Source organism: Camponotus vicinus, unplaced genomic scaffold (genome assembly GCF_025532165.1).
Source record: "Camponotus vicinus isolate PSW18456_S1 unplaced genomic scaffold, iyCamVici1.0 SCAF_3, whole genome shotgun sequence".
Classification (NCBI taxonomy): Eukaryota; Metazoa; Arthropoda; class Insecta; order Hymenoptera; family Formicidae; genus Camponotus; species Camponotus vicinus.
In genome coordinates this window covers 17207616-17232710 of record NW_028141967.1, presented here as the reverse complement: position 1 = coordinate 17232710, position 25095 = coordinate 17207616, and the positions used below count along the sequence as shown (strand labels likewise).

Sequence of the window (25095 nt, the reverse complement as noted above, 5' to 3'; positions counted from 1 at the left end):
CGATCGAGATCAAATCGCACGCGATCTTCACTGTTTGTCGGTTGGCAGACCGGTTGGTCCCTTTCTCGTCGTGAAGAAGGCTCGGCGAGGAACGCGGAAGAGCCTCGCCGCGTCCTCCTCGTCTTCTTCGGCGACGCTATCGTCTGGTCGCGACGCACCCACCCAATGATGTCACACACGCAAACTGCTCGGGCAAACATGCGCGTTTCGAAAGCGTAACACAATATTAGAGATATCCATAATGTTACACATAGATATATTTCGCGTATTAATATTTTTTAATCATCTTGGAATTTTTTTTCTTTTGGCAATAATTCTGGAGCCGACTTGCTTCTTTTAGAAGTAATTGATAATTAAAAGTTTATCATAAATTAAGCTAAATAAGCTTAGATAGCAAAGTATTTTTTTAATTAAAAAAATCATATATATATTATATATAAATTTTTATATTTAATACTAATCAATGAAATATTTAATACTAAATAAAAAATTAGTAAAAAAAAACAGCGCTCAGAAAAAACAGAATAAATTGATGTGATAAGAAAAAAATTTGAAAAAATAATCTGGGGTCTTCAATAATATAATTAGTAAAAAATAAAATATTTCGGTTATTATATCTACATTATTAATGCATTTTCAGTGTATCCCGGTGTGCATACAATCACGCTCGTGCCTATCACGAGGGTGGTTGAGGGTTCGAATGACGACCGGAGGCCGAGAGGTTGATAAGGGGGATAGCGACGTCAGCGACTGACTAACCGAACAACTATCGCACAGAGGCACGGCGAGGAGAGGGAGGAAGAGGAGGGTGATCGACCGAACGCGAATAAAGTGTGAACGAGAAAACGAGACGAAGGAGAGAGAGACGGAGATGGCAACAGGAAGAGTATGCACACCGACCGGTAGCTTACGATGCACTTTCTGGTATTCTATATACATGCGCGCGTCCAGTAGAAACGATGTATGTGTTTGCTGCTTATCGCGCCGGAGGGTAAATAAAGCGATACTGAATCTGAAATGTATGGCGAGACAAACTTCAATACTGATTTCTAGTTTAATCCTTTCAATCTGACAGTGAATTCTTATTTATTAAAAGCTGTTTTTGAATTCCTCACAAGGTATTTCTCTCCTTTTCTCTATCTATCTATTTATTTCTATGCATTATTATAAACAAAAATCGAAATTGGTAAAATAAATCTAATTTTAGATGATTCAATATAACAAATAATTTAAAGGCAATAAATAATAAATAAAACACATTAATGCGATACCATTTAATTAATTAATTAATTAATTATCACTAATTTAAAATAATTGCGCAATTTGTCATAATTATTCTCAAAGATTTATTTAAAATATGTATAATTTATTTCTGTAATAAAAATTATAAAAGTCTATGTAATATCTATGTATTAATGATTTAATGATATATTAATAGTTAAAATTTGAAATATTAAATATGAGATTTTAACTGTTAGTATAAATAAGTCATTTTAATAAATCTCAAATATTTTAATTTCATTTAAAAATGAAAAATTTCTGTATAAAGTCTAAATTTCCTTTTATTTTAAGCATTGTATTATATTATCGTAAATAACATTTTTATTTATATTCAACACATATATGTAGATTTCTCCAAGAGAAATGCCAAAAAATAATCTGTTTAATTATCAATAATTTCAGAAGTATATAATAAATGATTCGTTAAAAATCTAGCGTGGTATTTTTTTTTGTCTTTATATGATTAATATAAATAACACGTATAATTTTTGATTATACGTTAAATTTTATCGATTATTTATTCATTTTATCTTCGAAGGGGAAATAATTTCAACAAGCTGGCCTTTCAACAAGTATAAATCGTACATCGACTACCGTCAACAATATTATTTATCCATAGTCAGATAAAAAAGCCATGATAATTGACCGAAAAGCAGGAAATTGCGGTCAAGCCCGAATATCGCGGCTAAATATCACTTGACTAGACGATATTATTTATTTAATATCACGCAAAATTAAATATTATAATAATAATAAATATAAAATGAATGATAAAGTTAATATAATAATATACCAAAAATATTATAATTATTATTAATCATATAATTATACATAAACAATACATAAAATTAATGTATGCAAAGGATACAAAAAAAGAATTCAAAAAATATATAATTAAAGTGAAATAAATTTCTAAATTATGCAGAATGTGTCATCACACAAAGCCACTTTTATTAATAAGAGATATCATCTTTTAACTGACTGCATTTTGATTTTCTAGAAATTTAATAGAATATTGATTATATCAAGATTTGTTTAAAATGATTTAAAACTCTTGATTAAATTTTAAAATAAATAGCAATCATTTAATAAATTAATCATAAAAAATCAATAATAATGTCATATTGATATTGAAACAAAGATTTTTTAATTTAATTATAATAAAATGTAAACATATTTTGTTGTTGTTTCATCTTGTTGTTCTTTAATTTGTAACTAATAATTTTTTTTATTAACAGTTTCTCTTTAATTTGTAACTAATAATTTTTTTTATTAACAGTTTCTCATATAAACTATATTGAATGTAATCTGCGATATTTCAAAAATTTTTGATCGTTTGATGCTCGATTTAGATTCACGGAAGTAACAATCACGAACGCCACAAAAATAGCTCGCGCATATATAAAATTTATGCCGCACCTCTGCGAGCCAGATCGGGCTTATTTATCGAGCGGTATAGAAAAGCTTGGTGACATCGAAGAACAGAACAAATTTGCTCAATCGATGCTATTGTTTTGCTGCACGATATATATAAAAAAATGGCAAATAATACTAGTTCTGAAAAATATCTGTAATCAAAATTTCCCTGGGCCAAAAGTTTGAATAGGAAATGTCAGTTTTACTTTCTAAATCGCCCTGTAATTACATTGTAACAAGCTTTATGAGTGCATTATTAGTTTTGTGATAAAAAATGCATTCCATAATAATATAATAAAAAAATTACATTTATTTTCGACTAAAAGATTTTAAGATTTATCTTCAAATTTATTATATAAATTTCTTGAACAATATAACTAGAATAATTACTAATAGCTACTAATAGCTAGAATAACCACGTAAAACTGGCATCGTCTATAGATAATACTTCATTACACACTGTAAAATACATTCCCATTTTTGATGTATATCTTTTGAAACGTTATATGTATCTACCGTGATAATCGCGCACATGTGAACGGTGTTCGTGTTGATAAGAATCCGGTTCATCGTCTCCTCTATGTCCATGTGTGCATCTGATACATCTCGAGCGAGCAATTTTGATACGTCATTACAATACAACGAATAAAAGTTCACGTTTTATCATTTTATTAATCAATTTAGCTGATTATCACAAAAATGATTGAGAGTTATATCTAATATCTGTGTTGTTTATAGCTATATGAATTTATATTTATATTTCATACTTAAGATAATAATTCTTTAACAAAGTTTTAAATTTATTTTTAAAATTTTTGATAAATTTTGAGACACTTAAAATAAGTTTATCTTTATTATTATATTTGTATTATTTTAGTTTTATTTAAATTTATTTTTTTTATAAAACTGATATCTATTTTCTCATTATTGCAAAAGGTGGTAGAACTTCAATATCGGAAACACTTAATTGTAACTTTAACTTATTATATTTTCTAAAAAGAGGAGTTTAATTGGAAGTATTATATTCTACTCTGGAAATAAGAATTTAATTGACAATAATAACTAATAATAATGACTTTAAATATAACTTCCATATCACGATATAAATTATATCATTTATATAATGAGATTTCAATTTCGTACTATGATTTATTTGATGTTTTTATTCATTTTCACTGTAAAGAGTGAAAATTTCCGGTTATAACTAATTTTAGATAAATTTCTTGGAAACTACATAAAAAATACTAAATATTTAATTCTTCTCTTAGCAAGATGATCGTAAAACTATCCTGAGAAGAACAAAGTATGTAGATGTTATTTAGAATACAGTTACAAAATAATGTGTAATAGATTATATTTATATTAATATTTATCTTTCGGTAACAAAATAATGCAATAAGATATCTGCGTCGTCTTTAATGGCATTAGTAAATTAAAAAAAAATAGAAATTTGTATGAGACTTTGTTACTTATATCTAGAATTGTTATCTCAACCACCATGTCTTCCGATAGGTTTTATCCGTCCACTCACGAGGTATCTTCCGTCTCTCGATTCGTCTTGATGGCCTTGTCTATTAATATCGTAGCCGCTTTCGAGAATAGGCTTTGGACAGCGGATACACAAACGTGGCGGTTTAACACGCCAAAGACAGTTCGTGGCTCGCTCCGATAAGGCAGCGATGACTCGCCGCGGGGAGGAAAGACGAATCCCTGATAAGGGGTCGTGCACCCCGGTTTGGCACGCGTAGTCTCTCGTTGCAATCCGCGTGTATCTAACTGCCTTCGTCATTCGTTGACGTTTCTCCGATTTTTTTACGTGAATGGATCGCGCCGTTTATTGACGTTGCATTATGCAATAACTAAGAATCAATCAGTTTCTGCTCGTTACTTAATTCACTAAAAATTTAAAGATCTAAATATTGTAATACAATATTTTGCTATTGAATTCTAATTAATTAGATTAATTGTATAGTTTTCAAGAGTTGAGTTTAGGACACACGAATAGCATGTTTCCAGATGATTTTAAATCTAAGTAAAATTACAATCGAGTTTTTTTAATTAGACAAAAAATTAACTTCGTCAAAATACTATATACATTTTGCGGATTTTTTCTCGTCACTCGCTTATATTGCGTTATTATCTGTGCGTTGAGTAAATATCAGGCATCGGTGTTGTTCGCGTATGTCGCAATATCGCGTCCACGCGCGATAGTCTTTCAAACAAAGAAGCTTTTTAAAGAGCTCGTGTGACGCTGAACTATGTTTCACGCGAGCCCCATAGAACTTATATATCGTAAAAGAACTCATATATCGTTGTTGTTTGATACCGATTGTACATGAGAATCGCAAAAGATATCGATTTTAAATTATTCCAAGATTGATGTTATAAATATATTATAATGATTGTTTTTTCTTATCTTTTCTATTATTGATTGATTTTTTTGCCAACCAAAGACAGTTGTATATGTATAAATATCTGAAGGAAAAAATAGAATATTTTATGGAGTAGAAATAATTTTTATACGATGAGCCTGTCTCTAAAACTTGCCATTCAAAGTTCACGCAGAACGACAAGACTATTCGTTTTTTTGAAAGAAGGTGACGAAAGAAACAGTCGAGAGCACTCACCATCTCTTGACATGCCGAGGCGTAGGCACTTTTGCAACCGACAGTACTGGCACCGGTTTCTGTTTACACGGTCGACCACACAATTCTTGTTCCGCGGACATTGATAGTTGACGACTGACGACTGCGACCGCCTGAAGAAGCCCTTGCAGCCCTCGCAGGTGATCACGCCGTAATGCACGCCACTGCTCTTGTCCCCGCAAACCTTGCACGGGATTATCTCGATCTGGGCTGCAATCATAAAAGAAACGAATATCTTAATTATGAGGTCCGCTGCGACAAGATGTCTTGTGGAAAACTTTACAGCTCGTCGCAATCTGTTTATTTTACATCGAAACAGCTTCAAAACTCACACGTGTGTATTTAATGATGTATCAACCAATGAGTTACATTTGCATATAATCTTTCTCTCTCTTTTTTACTCCAATCTTACATTTCTTTTTTGTTTCGCTTAATTAATATAAAACTTAAAAAAATTCTATTATACATATTGAAATATTGTAAACCTTATTTTAAGGATCTAATAAAAGTACCTTTTTTTTCCTCTATAAGATAGTAAAAAAAATTCTTTAGCAATATGACAATTTTCTAAATTATATGTGTTTCGGAATTAAAATCAATATAAATTCCAATAAATTCAATGTATTTCATAAGTCACGATAAAATGTATCTTATATCATATGTTACGCATTTGAATCAACAATTTGATTATTTTTTTTTCTAAATTTTATTTTTCCTTAATATTCTACCTCGTATCGAATTGGCTGGCAATCTACGATCGTCGAGGATCGCGCTGCCAACGCCGGTGGGAGGCTGCGCGGATCTGTCTCTCGATCTTTCCGTCGATTGAGGACTCGTACTGTCCGCACCCCACGTAGGCCCGCCAAATCCTGACAGACTTCCTTCCATTTACGGATCTTTCTTGCTGATTTCATTTACGATTTATCGTGGGGACAATTTATTTTTCGCGGCTCGATCCTCCCTTTGAAGACCCGCGCACGTAATTGCAATCGGTCGTCCGTCAAACGGACGTCTTTGATTATTTCTTAATTAGTCTTTGCAAAATCATCCAATTAAATTTCACATTTGCGTTTTGTATGGTATTCTAAAAAAAATGTGTAGCAATTGCTGCAGTTTGATAAGTTGCTTTTTTATCAAGTATTTTAAAAAATGGAATTGATGTGAAATGATGAAAAAGATTTCCAGAATTAAATTGGTACACAGAAAAAAAGTGTCAAATCAAAACTTATACACTTAAATTAACACGTTCATTGTTTCGTATATACGCAACAATTTATAATCACCTTAGAAGAATTTAATAATTTTAAATTTCAACAATATTATAGTCTTATTTTAATATTGTAATTGTCACCTCAAGATTATATAATTATTTAATTCTACTTTAAGAAAATTATAATCTTTGATTTATAAATGTTATTTTCTATCCAATATTGTTTCTTTTCCATTCAAGAAAATTAAATCTTAAATCATAAGAATATACTTTTCTTGATTGAACTATATAAAATGGCTTCATTCAAGAAAGCAATTATTCAAGCAATTATATCTTTCTTTAATTAAAGCAATATAATCTCATTTCAAGATTTCCATGTTAAAATTAAATATATTTTCAAAACAAGAATGTCCTTTTTTTCTGTGTATTAGTACGTAATATTTTAACGTTCAATTGCGTATTTATCTTGTTAATTGAATCTAAATTATTTATTATAAAATGTCAGAAATACACATTCAGAATATACATTCTTAGGGGACAAATAATTAGGTAAAATTCAAAATAAAAGGATTATTATAATAATAATTTCGAACACATATATATATATAAAAAGATTGAATATTGTGTCTAAGTTTTTGCGAAAAATAATATTTCTATATAAGCGAGATAATTTTACGAGTGTCAAAGTCTATTATCGTTATCTGCTAGAATTCGATTCGAATTCTTCGTTCGCTTATCAACAATAAAGAAGATAATAATATCTAGACAGACACTGTGCTATCATAATTTAATTCTTTTTAGTAAATATTAATACACAAACTACATCTCTTTGGTTATTGGAATATCAAATTCAGAAATTGAGAAACCTTTTTCGAATGATCGATAAATCGAAAAGAAAGTAATCTTTTGATTAAATATTGACAAATTTTAATCGTTTCACCTTTTTTAATTGAATTCACACATATTTCTAACATAAAGCATATATCTTTTACGCATTAAAACGAAGGAATGTGAAAGCAAATTTTCCATTCGCAACACGATTATTCTTTCAACTTGCCGAAGAATCGGCGATTCCCGAGGTCGAAAAAACGAAGGCACGAAACGAGAGACTCGGGTGGCGCGCGGCAACAGGAAAACGATTTCGCGAGGCGAAAAAAAGGGCGGACGGAGCGGGCTCGAGAGAGACGCATATAAGACGATTCACACGCGTGTGCGTGGAAGCGTGGTTTCGGTGCGTGCGGCCGGTCGCGGCCGTTTGGATGTATCGCGCCTCTCGCGTCCGGCAACTCTAGCGCCACGAGCAGAGCGTCGAGGCGCTTGCACCATACGTATACCCGGCCGAACATTACATAACCGAGAACGATGAACCCAGAGTACAGTCACCCGGCACGCTCGCATCTTCGACGTGCGTCATGCGGAGAGTGCAGCGGCACAACGGACAGCGCTATACCCGGAACTCCCGAAATCGAAACGATCGCCGATAAATCGTCGATACGTATCGAGATTTCTATTTGATATAATTTTTAAATGAAATGTCCATTAAATAATAATAAACGCGAAATTGACACATGATCTCTTGCTTTATAGCAGATATAGAATAACGTTGAACGATGTATCAAATTTAATATCCGCAGTAGTGTAATAAAATGGAGCACGTATCATGTAATTGATTTTGTTCGTTATATCTATTACTTGTGAAGAGTATTTTTGAGATTTCTTTTTGAAAATTATATGGCATTATATCATCAAGCTTTATTTTCTTCAATTTGCCTCGATAATAGTGTTGATAATAATGTTTAATAATGATAAATAATTAATACCACGAGGAATTCTTCTTTTATTTAGTAGTTTTATATAAGTCTAGCGATATGATTTTCTGTTCGATTTATCTTTGGTTTTTCTTATATTGTAGTGACATTTTCTTGTTTCTTTTTTTAAATCACATTGTTTATTACGACAATATAATATGTATTTGTGCTAAATGCTAAATAAAGCGTAGTTATATGATTTTTTTATCTGATTTAAATACACAGATTGTTTCTATCAACATTTAATGCAATTACATTTTGAAATACGTAAATCTTAATTACATGAATGATATATACATATGATTGTCTTACTCCAGATATTTTCTGCTGTTAATCTATATATTTTATTTTAATTTTTCGAACTACAACTCGACTACTTTCTTTGTTATAATAAGCTTTATTCAACCGAATTTAAGAGATGCAGTGTCAAGTATATTTATGATATAAATGAATTTCCTATAAATTATAATATTTTCTATAAATTACATGTAACTTTTTCGCGGAAACTATTATAATATAACTTTATTATAATATAACGACATCGAGAAAATATTTTGGAAAATAGAATTATTTGTGTATGATTATATTTTTTAAATAATCTCGGACAAAACCGTCATTTTTAAAATATGTTTCAAGATCATTATGCTTAATTGCGATTCATAATTGTCGATCTAGACGAATAAACGTTTGAAGACAAAATTTCTGGAAATTCTCACAAAACTTCCCATATAATTTATGCACGTTATTCCACATTGATAGACGCAATATGAAATAGAAACAATTTCACATGCCACATCGCGCGTAGAGTACATCAATAATATTGGACATAAACTTCCCATTGCAGAGTGAAATTTGATTTTCGTCGAATCCTGAATCTCCTCAGAGATGAACAGTCTTTCGTCCAAAGTGCGTGCAACTCGCGCAAGGGCGACAGAAAAGCACGGGATCACGCATATGCACGCGTGCACACGCGCTCTTCCTCGCGGTATCTTTCACCTGGAGACCTTCTAGTCGCACAACTCGTTTACACTCTGTCGCATACGTTTCACATGACACGCACACGCACAGGCCGCGTACACTTGCGCGTAATCACGATTTTTATCTGACGAGCCGATGGAGAACGAAAAGTTGACGAAAAGAGGAAAAGACAAAGAGAAGGTCACTTTCGCGAATCGATTCTCGTCGATGGGACGCGCTTCCGTTTGCCCGCGTGTCTGAAAGAGATGATAACGACGACGACGAGAAAATCTCGGAGAGTGTCTCGGAGAAACTGGTGCAATGACGAATAGGAGATGAAGCAAAGTGGAGGAGACGAGAGCTAGGAAAGGGAGAGGAGGGCGAGAGAATGTCCGTATATTATATATGTTAACACGCGTCGTATGGCATCGAGACACTCGCGACCGCGATCATTTTCTTCGGTCGATCGGGAATTTCGGGAAACACCCGGAGTAATGCGTGTAAGCGAGCGAGCGGAGAGCGAGCGTCCTCTCTCCCTCTCTCTCTCGCTCGCATCCTTCTCTCTCACGAAGAGAACACCGACCTCCTCGCTCGCGCTCGCGCACACGGCTGGAAAAACTCGCGGAAAGTTCACGACTGGCGGTATGAATATTTCGGGGGTTTTGACGAGCCGCGCCGGCAGTAAACGTGTCGGACGAGGAAGGAGTGAATGAGAGGAAAAAAGAAGGAGAGATAGAGCGTGTGTTTGCCCGCGCCTCGCGAACAGAAGAGAGAGAGAGAGAGAGAGAGAGAGAGAGAGAGAACGAGAGAGACGGAGACGGGGCGAGCGTGAATCAAAGGAAGGAAAGAGCGAGAGAGAGAGATAGAGGGAGGGAGGGAGACGGAGAGAGATGTTTTTCGGGGACCGGCGTTAGCGGGCTGGCATCTCACAATATGTCAGAACTCCCCGCGCCCCCCTTCTTCACGCGACGACGCGGAGGGTCACTGAACTACGCGCCTCCGCTGATGATGGCCGAGTGCCTCACCCTTTGCTCCCTCCACCCCCTTCCCCCCCGCCTTTCCATCTGACACCATCTCCCTCCCTTTTGACGGCAAAACGACCCCCACCGCCCCCGCGAAGACTACCGAACGTTGTCGGCGACGGCCGATCCGCGTCGGAAAGGACCGAAAGCCGCGCCGGCCGGATTACGAGCGTGCAGCGCGCGCTTTCTGATCTCGACTCGTGCGACGCGTTTGCTTTATTAGCGCGCCTTGTTAAGGTCACTGGCGTGCTACCTAAATGCATGCGCGTATCGTGTTTCCCGCATCGGAAACGCGGCTCGCGTAATTTTGGGGGATTTCGTGGCGGGGATACCGTCGCGATTCTTGTTTTTTTTTTCTTCAGAACGAGCGGCTTGCCGGCGTAAACAAGAGGATGAGAATATAAACAGTATTTGCCTTTCTTTTAAGATATCTTGAATGAATTTTTTTTCATAATGTGTGATAAAGATTCCTTATTTCGATTTAATGACACGAAAATGTAAATGAAGGAGGATTTTTTATTTACTTGTCAAATTGTTTAACAGCAAACAAATGAGAGATAAGTGAAAAATTTTTTTGTATATTTAGTGTCGTTTTTATATACATAAATCATACAATTAATTCTAATTATCTTATCAATTTCCAGCATGTTTACACATTGTTTAAATGAGTGACATTCCTCATCAATAAATTAATACATTTTATCTTTGTTTTTAAATATTAAATTCACTTCGTTCCGATTAGCTGATCCTTCTTATGTGACACCATCTGTATCCTCGCGTTTCGTAAACTAGTAGCATCTACAGAAATTCTTCTTTCATATATTATACGGTTGTTTTCCCTCTGACATTATTATCTGATCCTTCGTTCCTTTCTACTTACGTTCACACCACGGTCATCCCATCCCTTATTCGGTACTTTATCATTGCAACTATTTCCCTTCCCTCTTTCCTTTCATTTTTCCTTCATTACCCGACTCTCTCTCTCTATTCTTTCCCGAACACGCGCCGGTTTCATCCCCTCCATCTCCCCACTGCGCCGTTCTTTCCACGCCATTTTACTCCTTCCTTCTCTCTTCGTTCCCTCACCGCCGTTCTCCCCCTACCTCATCGTTCCCCATTGTCCTCGCTCACCTCCCCGTCCTCTCTCTTCTCGCACTCGCCGCTCACTCTGAGTGATTTCCTCCACTCTCCCCCTCGCCGTGTCCCTTTCGCTCCTTCGCTCATTTATTGCATAACCGTGCACACGAGGTTGCCAACCTGCGCCGCGTAATACTCTATAAATACATTTCGCAAATAAATATTCGCGCGACGACGATATGCATGCGCGCGAGTCGGCGATTGCAAGGCGTCGTCACTATCGTCGTCGTTGTTGTCGGTTCGCCTTTCTTGCCGTGGAATTCAACATGTAAGATTGCGCGGATAAAGTAGATAAGCCAGCTTTTGATAACGAGATGGGCGCCAGTGGCTGATGCATATACTGATTCCGTTTATTTACATTGCTTGTTGTTTAGGAAACGGGCGAGATAGCGATTATCGTTAAATTTGTCGCTCACCAATCGGAATAGTTTGATATTATAAATTTTTCACGTATTACAAATTAATTTGGGTTAATCTAAAGCAATCTGGATCTACTTTTGATCGCAAGTCTTTGATATACATTTTTGATATCGTAAAGATTTTAATATCGCGTGTATGAGTTTTAAATATCATAGATTAAGACAAGTTTTCTAGTCACCACCGAAAGAAAGAGATATCTATCATACGTTATTTATAAATCTTTAATGTAAAGAGTCATTAATGTAAAGAGTCTGTAAACATCACGTATATATATAGACTATACCAAATTTAAAAAGAAATATCTATGAAAAGTGTACAAAAATGTTATCGATGCGCCATGAGTGCGTGCTAATTACTCGAACAATCACTGTAATTAATAACTTTAATAATTCCATCACTCAATTTACACGAATATTGAGTCGTACAACTGGCATAACACAAGATGGAACCATTTTTCAGTCGGGTGCGTAACGATTCGAATGTAACGTAGATACGAGTGAGTGCAAAGGGTTAACGTCGCCGCTCGTTCGCTCGCATTCACGCGACACGCAGAGGGCTGACGTCACTTCTGACCGGTCCCGAGACGACGAACTTTAAGACAGGCGTTTCCGAGCGGTATAATAAACGTCGAACGCGTAATTCGTGCCAAGTCCGCGCGTAATGCTGTAACCGCGGTATAGCAATACGCTCGTCATCTCGGAAAGCTCGCGAGGTTCAACGACTCTCTCTCGGGCTATTATCCGTCGTACGAGCGACGCGCATTGTTTGGCGAACGATCGTAGGCGATACGCCGAGATTTCGACGACGCAGATCGTGATGACTAAACTGCTACCCTTGTTAACCCATTTCAGCGACGAAATGGAAGAGAATGTAGGAATGTAAAATACTACGCGTAGAAATTGATCATACTAAAGATTTGTATCTTTACAAGATTTGTATCTTACAATTTCTTTTCATTTTTTTTTCAAGAAAATATAAATTTCAGACGACTATTAAATAGAGAGAGGAAGAAAGAAAATGTATACATAATTTATGTGCACATTGTATTAAAATATATAATTCTACTTTATATTATATAATTTTGTGGATTACATTCATAATATATTATATATAAATGTAACTCATAAAATTAAATGTCTGATTTCAGGTGGATCTAAAACATGACAGACATTTCACTGTCACATTAGAAATAATAATAAATAAAAAATTAATTAAGTCCAACAAAAAATTCTTGTATATATTTTCTCTTTTTACTCTCTTTTAAATAAAATATAATTTTTTTTTTAATTTTTGTATCAATTTGCATTTTAATAAAATTTTATCTAGTCTTCTGGCTATTAATGAGAGTTTAGCCTAGTTTGTAACACGATGATTAATAAAAATTCAATGATACCATGTACTAATATCAGATTATTTTGTTAAATTCCAAAAATGATGTATATATATAATGGGAACTTGGATAATATATAAAATCGTTAAACACGAATGAAAATTTAAATAGAAATTCTTTAAATCAGGCGAATTTCATAAAAAATTAAATATCTCGGAAAACCATCTGAACGTGTTAAAACGTTCGGATCAATCCACTGTTAATCACCGAATATGATATGGAGATTATTATAACGCGATAGAAAACGAATCCATTGATATCATTTTATCTCATTTGATTGGAAAAATAAGCTTTGCCTCTAAATAGATATCAATTCTGAATATTTATTGATAACATCGCAATGATAATTGATGCAAACTCGACGTCAGCAGATAATGCTATTTTTTCTGTCGCGCGTTATATTGGCAACATGAGTATATAATCGTCGTGTTTTTTCATATAAAATTCTAATTGCATTTAATTGATGGAGAAAATTGATACATTAGTGATATATCGATGCGTAGAATATGTTTCCTTATATTACTATGCGTTTTTTTTTATTAATTAATTTCTGCAATATTATCTCAAACTTTATTTCAAGAGATCGTACTCTCTAAATTTCTTAGAGTGAAGCTTGCACTCGAAAAATTGAGTGACTGGTCAAATCACTCTAACTAGAGTGATTTGACCAGTCACTCAATTTTTCGAGTGCAAGCTTCACTCTAAGAAATTTAGAGAGTATGATTAATTGTAATTATAATAAAATAATTATTTATTATTATTTATTTTTAATTAACTTGTAGGTTGTTTCTACAACTTTGGATTTTCCTTAGACGGATTAATTTCAGGAAACTAAAATAAAATTATGACTTCGAGTTTTTTTGTACATATAAATAATGTTTATGAATATGTGTCATATTTTATTGTTACTTTTTTTTCTTTCATTTTGTATTTTATTAATTTTTATATTATAATGTTTAAGTTTTTTTATTTATTGGTGTGCAAATATTAAAAATTATTATTATGAATATGTATCTTTTGTTTTATGAGTTAACAATATTGTTCACAGATTATATATCAAGAGACGTATATTCTTAAAGGATTATCATGTATAAATAAATACGTTTTCTCTGTCGCGTACTACGACTTACTTTCATACCGATTGCTTCGCGTTCTGACCTACATTCGGGTCGAGATTCACTGTGTGTGTATGTGTGTGTATATTTATGTGTGTATGTGTGTGTATGTGTGTGTATGTGTGTGTGTGTGTGTGTGCACTCGCTACGACCATGCACTGGTTCCATGAATCGCACTCTAGGAATTGTACTATAACGCAAGAAATCGAGCATGGCAAATGCCTGTAAGTCTTGTAATAGCGACATTCGAGGTTTAAAATTAAATCATGAGAGCACAGATCTATGCATACTAAAAATGGCATATTAGCTTTTGAGATTAAACTTTAAGTGCTCCAGTTATTCTTTCAAGTTGCGATGACATTATTAATATGATGAATTTCAAAAGTCAAGCCTGTAAATAAGAATAATATTACAATTTTATATCAACAATCGACACATTTGTTATTATATTCAGCTCTGTAATATTGCCCTAGAAAAAAGCTTTCGCAAGAGAGACGTTGATTCTGTCGGAAATAATATATTTGTTTAATATAAATTGTTAGATCGAAACTTGTTAATGGATATGACTTCTTCGAGTTTTTTACATATAAATAATACCCATAAAATGATGAATTTCGATTAGTTACACCGATAAACATACATCATTAATAGATTATTACAGAGTTAAATCTAGATTTTAAATATTGATTTGATTTTAAGATTCAAGAATTAAAGCTTCTCATCAAATGACCTACATTTGCTAATATTGTAATTTCCAGATTCATCGTTTATAATTCTGTCAAGCAAGAACTTAAAAAAGTAATGTGGCAAATAATATAAAGTTAAATGACGTTTATAAAATTATGCACGTCATTAAATAAATGTAATAATAAATGAATATTATATTTCCTAATTATCTTGGCTACACGCGCATGAAATGACTACTACAACAAAGTTAATTATAAATCCAATAATACGTATTTTATTTTTTGAATTGAGAGAGAGAAAACGAGAGAAAGGGAGCGAGAGAGAGAGAGAATATTTTAAATTATTTCCAAATATTAAAATAATGAAATTATCAAGTTATTGAAATATAAAAAATAAATGTGATAAGATCACTTTTAAATGCAATAATGAAGATTATATATATTCTTCAGGTACTCTCTAGTAGTTTATACAATATTCATCGAAATTAAATTTCACAGCAATAATTTGTAATAATTAATAATTAATGTTTAACCGCTTTCGAAGATCACTTTTACATTTTCTGTCCTTAATTTTTTAAACAATAAAATGAGGTAAAAGCAAAATATCTCTTGTATATTACACCTTTTTATTTTGTATATCTTGCAAACTTTTTTTGATATTTATAAAATATTATTAATAAAATATGTTTTTTTTTTCATAGAACCACTTTTCACAGAAAATGAAAATTCAGGCAACCGCGTCATGTTTTTCACGGGAAACATTGTGGACATGAATAAAGAGAAAAACAAAGAGTTAATAATATTATTCTGCGTACGGTTCCGGCCAGAAGCTCAACGCCGACTGATCGGTATAATGATAACTGATCTTCAGAGAGTTATGCAACTCTCTCGATTTTACCCCAGTTTATGAGAGATGCAATCGAATAGATGAGCTTTGAAGAAGCACGATTACTCTCATGCTCTTTCTCTTCTCTCTCTATTTATCTGTCTATCTCTCTTCCTTTTGCTCGATCGCGAACAAAAATGACTTGTTACAGTTTCCTTAAGAGAGGCCCCAGATGTGGTAATGCTTGCGACACCGATAGTCTCACAGTGGTACACGTACACGCAGACCGATCGAAAGATCACTCGCTGCCAAGATCGTCCGGCATTCGAAATGATCTTCGGATTTGGGCCGGGCGAGACGCGAATAGCTGTTTCATATAATACTGTAGTGAACGCGCGTCTAAACAGCACCGTTATGAATGTGTCCGGACGTATATTGCGAATCTATTTCCGTTCAGCTTCCTGGAGAACGCTATGCACGCACAATCAATCTATCTATTAAGTGTATCAACGATGTATTTTTATATTCAAAACAATGTATATATCTCAAGGAATACAAAGCAATAGAATAAATACAAGATATTCTGCATAATTTTTTGGACACATCGATGCATTCTTAGGATATAATTCTATTGATTTTCGCGAAATAATAATAATAAGTACTTTTGCAGCAATTTATTAAACATATGATCGAGTTTTAAGAATTGTCAATGTGAATAAAATTTCACTTTATTGCGAGCAATCGTGAAGCTCTTGCCGCATTTCAATGCTCGAGACGACTGTGTTAGATTGTGTTATACTGAGCGCGCCGTCATCTGCGGAACGTTGACCTTTACTTTTTGGCATTTCGTTCTCTCGTGTGCTAAGACTTTGATTATATCGGTCGTTGATTCGTCCGAGCATTTCCAGCGCGACAGAGACCTTACTTTTCACAGATCATGGATTATGTAAACCTTTGTTTGCACAATAAATCCTACATTCCATATCGCGCGGTTAATGTACTTATAAATTTAACAAATATTCGAAATCTTTGATACAAAATCACACACACATACATTAAATATTTCTTAAATTATATTCTACCTTTAAACGAAATTATATAAAATTTTAATAAAAATCAATAAGGATAAAAAATTGTTCGAATGAACTTTTTATAAATAAAACATATAATTAAATAAAATCTTATATAATGTGATAAAAATTATCTGTACGACACGTACATACATAAATCATAGCTAATTTGTAAATAGAGAGAGAGAGAGAGAGAGAGAGAGAGAGAGAGAGAGAGAGAGGAAAAGAGAAAAACTTCGATGTTAATAAAAATAAATAAAACAAAAGCCAATTAAAAGAGCGCGACAAATCTTAGCACGAATTCAATAGTGACAAACGTGTGGGCTTACTGTACTATACTGTAATAAAGCGTATGTCCACGTCGCACTCATTGACAACTCGGTTCGCGGTTTTAGACGACGGTTGCTTCGACGACGGCATATATCGGCGCAATATAGTTTCATATTATCCACTCTTCGTGCAATGAGGAAGACGTATTTCATAATTCCATCGACATAGGTACCTATTGTTCTTTATGTGTACTCTCATCGCCCTATTGCGATAGCCGCATAACCTATAGTCAGGAAGTGGATATATAAAATTCAAGCCCCTCCTTCAAGAGAACAAGATAATATAACTTTAATTCAATCAATTTCTGCAGAACATTAGATCTCGCAATTTCGGGCTCTAGCATGATTGAAGGCTTGACATAAAATTCTGATTCTAAAAGTGATTTATATTTCTTTAAATAAAATTATTTCAAGACACAATGCTCTAATTGATACTGCAAGTATTGTAAAAACTGCAAGTATTTATAAAAGCGTTGAGATATCGCGTAAGAGAAGAATTTTTCTTGAAGTGCTTTTTTTCTCTCAAAATACCCAGCAAAGTAGCTTATCTAAAGCTCTTTATTTTTAGCATTTATATAATATCGTTTATCTCAATCTTAAATTGCAATAAAATCATCTTTATCTTTACTATTTCTTAAAAATGTTTAAAATAAGTATTACTGATCAATTGTTGAATATTATTGTCTAACATCTGTCGCTCAAAAATTCAGTTATTTTTTGTTCAAATGATAGATTTTTCTATTTTAAGTTTTAATTTAGATTATATGAATAAGAAAATGATGAAAACCGTGTCAGGTCAGATTTCGTTAGACTTGGTTAATTTAATGAAGAATGATTCTCTCTCTTTTACGTGAAAAATAGATATGAATCATTTGAGATGTGATGTATTTCTCACGTTAATGAAAGGGTTTTTATTGTACACAATTATACACGTGTTTTATGTCATTGCATTGTATTCTTCATCATCATGCGATCGACGAATAGAGACGGTACGAATCATGCAACGAGTCATTGGTGGGTATCGAGCCGTAACAATTCAATGTCGATGAAATCTCACTTCGATTGCATATCGAAACAATGACACGCGCCTTCGAAATCGCGAATTCATTTTAAATTCGCAAAGAAAGGGTGGATATTAATCTCTTTTCTTCTACATAAATAGTAGTCCTAAGACCTTTTCAATTATGCTATTACACTCATCAAAAATAGATAAAAAAAAAAAATCATCTCTGTACCAGAGAGGAGCAACTCGGATGATGAAAGGGAAAACCGATCCCGAAATCGATATCGAACAATTACCGGATGTAAGCGCGGAAAAAGGGGGTAGGCAAAAGTAGAGGAACGGAAAAGAAGAAGGAGAGAGAGAAAGAGCGAGATGCACAGGTCGCGTCAACGGACGTAAAAGCGAGCGATGTCCAGTTCTTTCCCTCCCCCTCCCCTTCCTCCCCCTCCCCCTCCCCCGGGTACCATCCTCACCCCCGCGTGCGAAAAGTCAACGTTTTTCCGGCGGTCAATACGAGGAGAGAAACGAGCGGGCGACCGGGTGTCGGAAGGTTAGTAACTTGGTCAACGGTGAACGACCGGGAGTCTGCATCACGCCTGCGCCGTTACGCCGCTGACCCAGATGCGCGCAACGTGATTGCCGCTCGGCCGTTCTCGTCGATCCTCGGCGGCCCCCCTTAGGGGGCCCCGCGCGGCCGCCCCGCGGCTGACCCACATCGCCGTTACTACTGCTGGCCGTCACTACTCGCCGCGTGGACGGCGATGCGCGAGCGCGTTCCTCCTTTTGCGCTTCTCCTCGCGCGATCCTTTCCTTCGCAATTTTTTTTTTTCTTATGCCACGTTAATCCCCCCGATATCCACGCGTATATGGACGCCGAGACTTTGGAGCTCTAGGAAAAAAAAATGTGAATATTTATGACGGACGTGTTATCTGTTGCAATCCATCGTATGTCAATCATTTGTCGTAATAATAGCACACGTGGTATAGTACTTTATTAAGTAATCCAGCCGACTATCGTTAAAACTATTAACGGATATTAATCGATTTTAATTATTTCGCATTCTGACTTTGCAGCGCAGAAACATTTATGCAATTTTGTTTATGTAAGAGAAATATAGATCTCGTTATGTAGTAATAAATAGCGTTTAATATATTAAGCTGATTTCACAGTCGATATGTTAATTCGATAAATACTTGAATTTCGAATTTATATGGCATTTACGTGATTGCGGGGAATGTTATTATGTATCGTAATATATGGTATAATATAATACCAGTATGCTTTATTTATTATTATTTGATATTCTTCGTATTATTTTTTGATATATTTATATGAATAAAAATATTTATTGATTGCATCGATTAGAATCGTATTTTTGCATAAGCTGTTTTTTTTTTAAGAACAGAAAGAGACTATTTAATCTTTATAATTAAGAATAAAGTGAAAATTATAAACTTATATATATTATGTGTAATATATATATATATTTCATATATATCATTTTATAAAATTATATATCAATGTCTAAAGAAACCATTCTTGTTTCTCTCTCTTTCATATATAATGATGACATAATTTCCGAATTTCTCCAAAGTTTGCATGAACGATATTGTATTCTTAATTAAAGTCGGAAAACAAAATATCAGGAAAATATCTTCTGAAGAAGTACAACGAAACTTTACATAGATTAATATTCTAACATACAAACTATGTAACGCATTAAGTTATGAAATAATCATGTAGATTTTCTTGCTGTTTGAATCTGCGCCCCTTTTCGCGTTCTGCACCACAGAATTCTCCAAGGTCTATCATCTACGCGACTTCACTGAGAACTTCGCGTTCTCTGATTTCAATCGAATCTCCAAACGCGACGTGAAAAGCCTTTTTGCGCTCCACCCTTTTGCAACGATTTCTTTTATGTGTGTCAAGGACTCGAACGTAATCTTCTTACATGTCGCTGCATCTTCAGCTTTATGCAAGCGAAAAGATAATATTTTATTATTTTGATTTACTATGCAGTTTTATTCCGTTGAGTGAAATCGAACATTGCGTAGGTTTAACGAGCCTTCGAAAAGTGAAAAATCTATACAAGGTATCTCAGAGAAACTGTGTAATAATAATAAAGTACAACAAATTCTTTAACAAATTTTGAAAAATTCTTTTTAACGAATTTTTTCTTAGAAAAATTTAATTAAATCCTCTTCACAATTTTAATATCTTTAATATTAAATATTTTAAAAATTATATCTAAAAGAATAATTTTTTTTAAATATAAAGCATTTTTAATTAATTTGTTTCATGTATTCGACTTTATTTTCAATTTAAAATAACTTCGTATTTTGCTTCTATACAATTTTTATTATCTCAGTCTATAAATGTGCGACAAAATATCTGCATCTTAAAATATCTTTTAAAATACAGATTTATTGGAATACCCTATATACGAAATGTCAAGAGAGCGTTCACCGATTGCAAACTTTTTGTTTCATCTTTTCAGTTTATGCGACCCTGAAGTCGCTTTCATTTGCACGATAACACGAGTGATCGACGCGCGAAATGTGCGCGGTGAAATTTAGAAAGTACGCCCGCATCGACGTGCTTGCGACCCACGTGCACTTAATATTGGGCACACAATCGGGATATTTGAATACATATTACGTGTACATGAGCACGCAGGTGAATTATGCCATCAAAGAGCCGTCCGCTCTATTGTGATTCGCAAATCAAACTACAGTGAAGTAAATTAGTACTCACGCACAATTTAGCCTCATTATAAGAAGATCAAATTAACAAAAATTGCGTTCTCTTTCGTTTCCTCCTCTCAAAAAGATGAACATTATTTTCTATGAAATATAATCAAGAAAAATTTATTTTTAGGATACCTCCCGGCGTTGTTTTCACGTGGTAAATGATCCCTAATGATTCTACGTTGGATTGAAATAAGAAAAGAACTTTTCCGTAATAAAACATAGTCAATTATTGGAACAATATTTCTCGGAAAAATATTTGTCACGGTATATGAAATGTTGAAGGCATGTAAATAATATAATATAATATATTATACATGTTAAATAATAAAAAACAATATTGAAAAAATACTGATTTCGATTTTACATGAGTATTCGCACTACAAACAATACTTGAGTATTTATATAGTAACTGTTTATTATTAATTTTAAATTTGTGGAAACAAAATCAATTTAATATTGTATCATCTATTAATTTTTATTAACGAAATATAATAAAAAAAATACAATAGAGCTTATTATTAAGATAAAAGTATAGAATAATCTTTTTTTCAAAATATTTCTTCTAATTTTATTTTACCATGCTCCATTATGCATAAAATAAGCTATGATAAAAAAGAGACAAACTTGCAAATAACTATAAGTAAACAAAAAATTAAAAAGATTGGAAATTACAAGTTTACGCAATGAAATACGTAATTGAGATGTATCCTGCGGAATATGTTGCAAAATCTGCGATTGTATCATCCCACAATCCAGAAAGAGAAAGAACAAATGGAGCAACAAGACCGATCATCCTAAATCCGCTCGGCGTCTGGTAGAAAAAGACAGTCGGCCGTTGCTCGACCCAGGATTGCGTAACGCGAGAAGCGCGTTTCGCGTTTCCGTCCCCTCGGAGAATACGTTTTCCCCTTTTTACACCGCGCCGGATTATAACTTCGTACTCCACTCGTGTCGCAACGCATCGTCGCAGCCTCGGGCAAAACGCGACTTTGGGTTCTGCGAAAAGCGCGTGTTCACGGAACAGACCTCGGCGATTTCGCATTCGCATCGCGATTCCATGCGCAATAACGAGGTACGAGCGTCGTCGGCTATGTCAGTAATAGTTGGCAGCGAGCGCCATGTATGTATATGTATGTTGTGTGTGTGGCATACGTATGGGATTTTATTAAACACGCGATATTCCGGTATTTTTATTTCAATGAACCGCATCAAGCTCGCTCAAGAAAAGATTATGAATGATCTAGAAATGAAGTTTATAGATAAAAGAAAACGCGAGAGAGAGGGAGCGAATTTCAATATAAAAAACCTCTGAAAAATTCATAACATCTGGTAAAATTACCGATCTTGTAAATTTGATTTTACTTTATTGAATTTCAGATCTCATAAAAATTAGTACGACAGAATTTTATGATCTCCATAAATTTTGATATAAAATATATATTTTTTATCTAGTGATATAAATGTCCTTTATTTTGCAGTGTAGAAAATTAATCACGTCTTTTATCTCCATAAGTTCATCTGCGCAAACTGTAGATTCCACGAATACACTTACATGCATCGTAAATCTTTAATTATCATAGAAAATTAGAAATAATTAATGTTAGATCAGGTTCAATTGGAATCGCTAATGCATCGTCGCCTTCGTCACAAAACAAAGATTCATAATGCGCGGGTGAAATGCGCGATTGAATATTACGTGGCGGCAATGCAATGCTTCGCCTACACCGTTTCTCATGTACCTACATACCTGCATCCACCCACGCGTCACTTGCGAACTCTCATGTTCTACGTCAACCGCATCGTCCGTCAGAGAATTCGGCACGAGAAGAAACTTCCGGGATGAATCCGTCCCTTTTCCTCATTATTATCTATTAATAACTTTACATACTAGGTCTCGAAACGACCAATACACGCGTATTTCTTTATGTTCTACACTTCTTGCGCAATTTCTTACTTAGACGATCAAGCATTTTTCGCAGATATTGAAGATGTAAGAAAAATGGCCCGTTGTTCATTAAAATTGCGATGTGAAAAATCATATTTTATATATTATACATTTTATAAATTTTGTACATTATATTTATACATTTTATAAATTTTGTAAAAATCAGATTTTATAAGTTGAAATAATAATGATTGAAATAGGCTCTATTCGTGTAACTAATAACGACTTGAGAGAATAATATATTTCTGCCAAGTTTCAAAAAAATTTAGTTCATTTTTTAAATAAATAAATAACTTATGTTTAAAAAATTTATAAAGAGCAAGGAGAATGAAGACATATCTAATCGATAATTCATTATCGAGTGATCGCTACGATTTTGTGCAAAGGTGTGTGTGATTGTCGGGAAGCCGATGACAGGGCTTATGCATTACGTGCAAATGCGTGGGCGTGCATGTGTAATCAATGTTGTAATTGGTCGATCGCGCGAACGTCTCTGACAGCGATGTGATATGCATTACTACTCTAAACATTTTCTTCATTAGGCCTGATTACAAGCAAACGAACAATAAAAAACGAGCATTACAAGTTGACAACGTTGTAATAAATCATTGCATTGTAAATTTTGAAACACATCATCTGTGCCCAAAATTGGTAACTTTTATTAAAATAAATTTTTAAAAAGATGGTTAGAAGCAATATAATTGAATATTGCTATATTAAAAAATATCATAAACGTTCAACTCAAATTTATATGGGCTACACAAATGACGATTAAATTCAATTTAAACGTATCAAATATTTTACAATAATGAATAAAGCCGAGCAATATTTTATACGAGATAATCGATGTGGTGTCACACTTATAATATAAATAGTTTTCAAGAGGAGAAATTTAATATACATTATTTCTAAATTTTAATGAATATAAATATATATCGATCTGTGAAAATATAGAATTTCTATGAAAATTTCACATTTTGGAATTTAATATCTTAATTTGAATACTTTAGTGAGATGGTGTATGTTAAATATAAGAATATCGAGGATATAAATTCATTCAAAAATGATACATTGTATCGTTCTTATAAAGATATATACTTGAGAAGTCGATCGAAACTCACGATCGATAAAAAGTACGCGAATAAATGTACTTTAATATTGGTAGACGCCCTCGTTACCCGTAGAATGTAGGTTAACCACGAAGTTAAAAAAGCAGAGTGAGGTATTTTATATTCCGAAGAGCGCACACGGTGTTAACTTTTTAATATTATACTAGAATGCCGTGGAAAAATCGTGTTACACAATGTTCATTTCTACTTAATAATGCGCTAATGGGTTTTCATTTTCTTTAATACGATTTTTGTTATTATACCATTAGATGCAATTTTGTGTATATGTGTTCACGGGTTTTATTTATACATGATGAAAAGCAATAATAAAGTTATAGATAACATGTACAGATTACATATACATATGTAATATGTATGCATCCACGATATACACATATACATATCTTCTAAAAAATATCTCTTTTTATAGGATGATTGATATCGTAATACTAATATCAACTTATGACTTATCAAAATTTAAAAAAGAAAAACATTAAAGATGTTGTGTATGTATTTTTAAAATATCATTTAATATTTAAGAAATGTTCGATAAACTGTGATAGAAAAGAAAGAAACACAAGGAGGGAGAAAAGTGACGTAGACAGAATTCAGTGATTTAATAGCACAGAATGAAGAATTGACACAAAATCTTATCATTTTCAAAATATTATTACATTTGCATAAGATTATTTTATTCTTCTTAGATATTATGTATCGTATGTTTATTTATAAACTCAATTTTTTTCAGAACTTTGACATATAAATTTATTATTCTTGTACACTAAATTATAAAGAGAGAGAACACTATTATACAAAAATTACGGAAAAGATAATTTATTGCAGTAATAAACATCCAATACACAAATATATGAGAAAATATGAACTATTTCTTGTAACTTGTTAAAGAGACTTAAAAAAAAACTTTTATTACGCAGCAGTACTGACCATCCACAATATGCGCAGACATTAAACATA

General features: G+C 33.5%; 1 protein-coding gene across 11 annotated transcripts in view; it reads right to left on the bottom strand.

The window, feature by feature from the left end:
* The window catches only part of Hr3 (nuclear hormone receptor 3 ROR-beta), a 97343-nt gene that overhangs the window by 18171 nt on the left and 54077 nt on the right, over positions 1-25095 (bottom strand). For 9 of the 11 annotated variants that reach the window (XR_014438075.1, XR_014438078.1, XR_014438076.1 and 6 more), the window contains one exon: positions 5325-5552. Coding sequence is in view for 7 of the 11 variants with exons in the window: in XM_083095470.1 (XP_082951596.1) it covers positions 5325-5552 (228 nt within the window). In the remaining 4 variants the exon portion in view is untranslated. Of the gene's footprint in view, positions 1-5324; positions 5553-6070; positions 6427-9356; positions 9760-25095 lie in introns of those variants that run through there. The other 2 variants (XM_083095468.1, XM_083095472.1) reach the window with 1 other exon arrangement.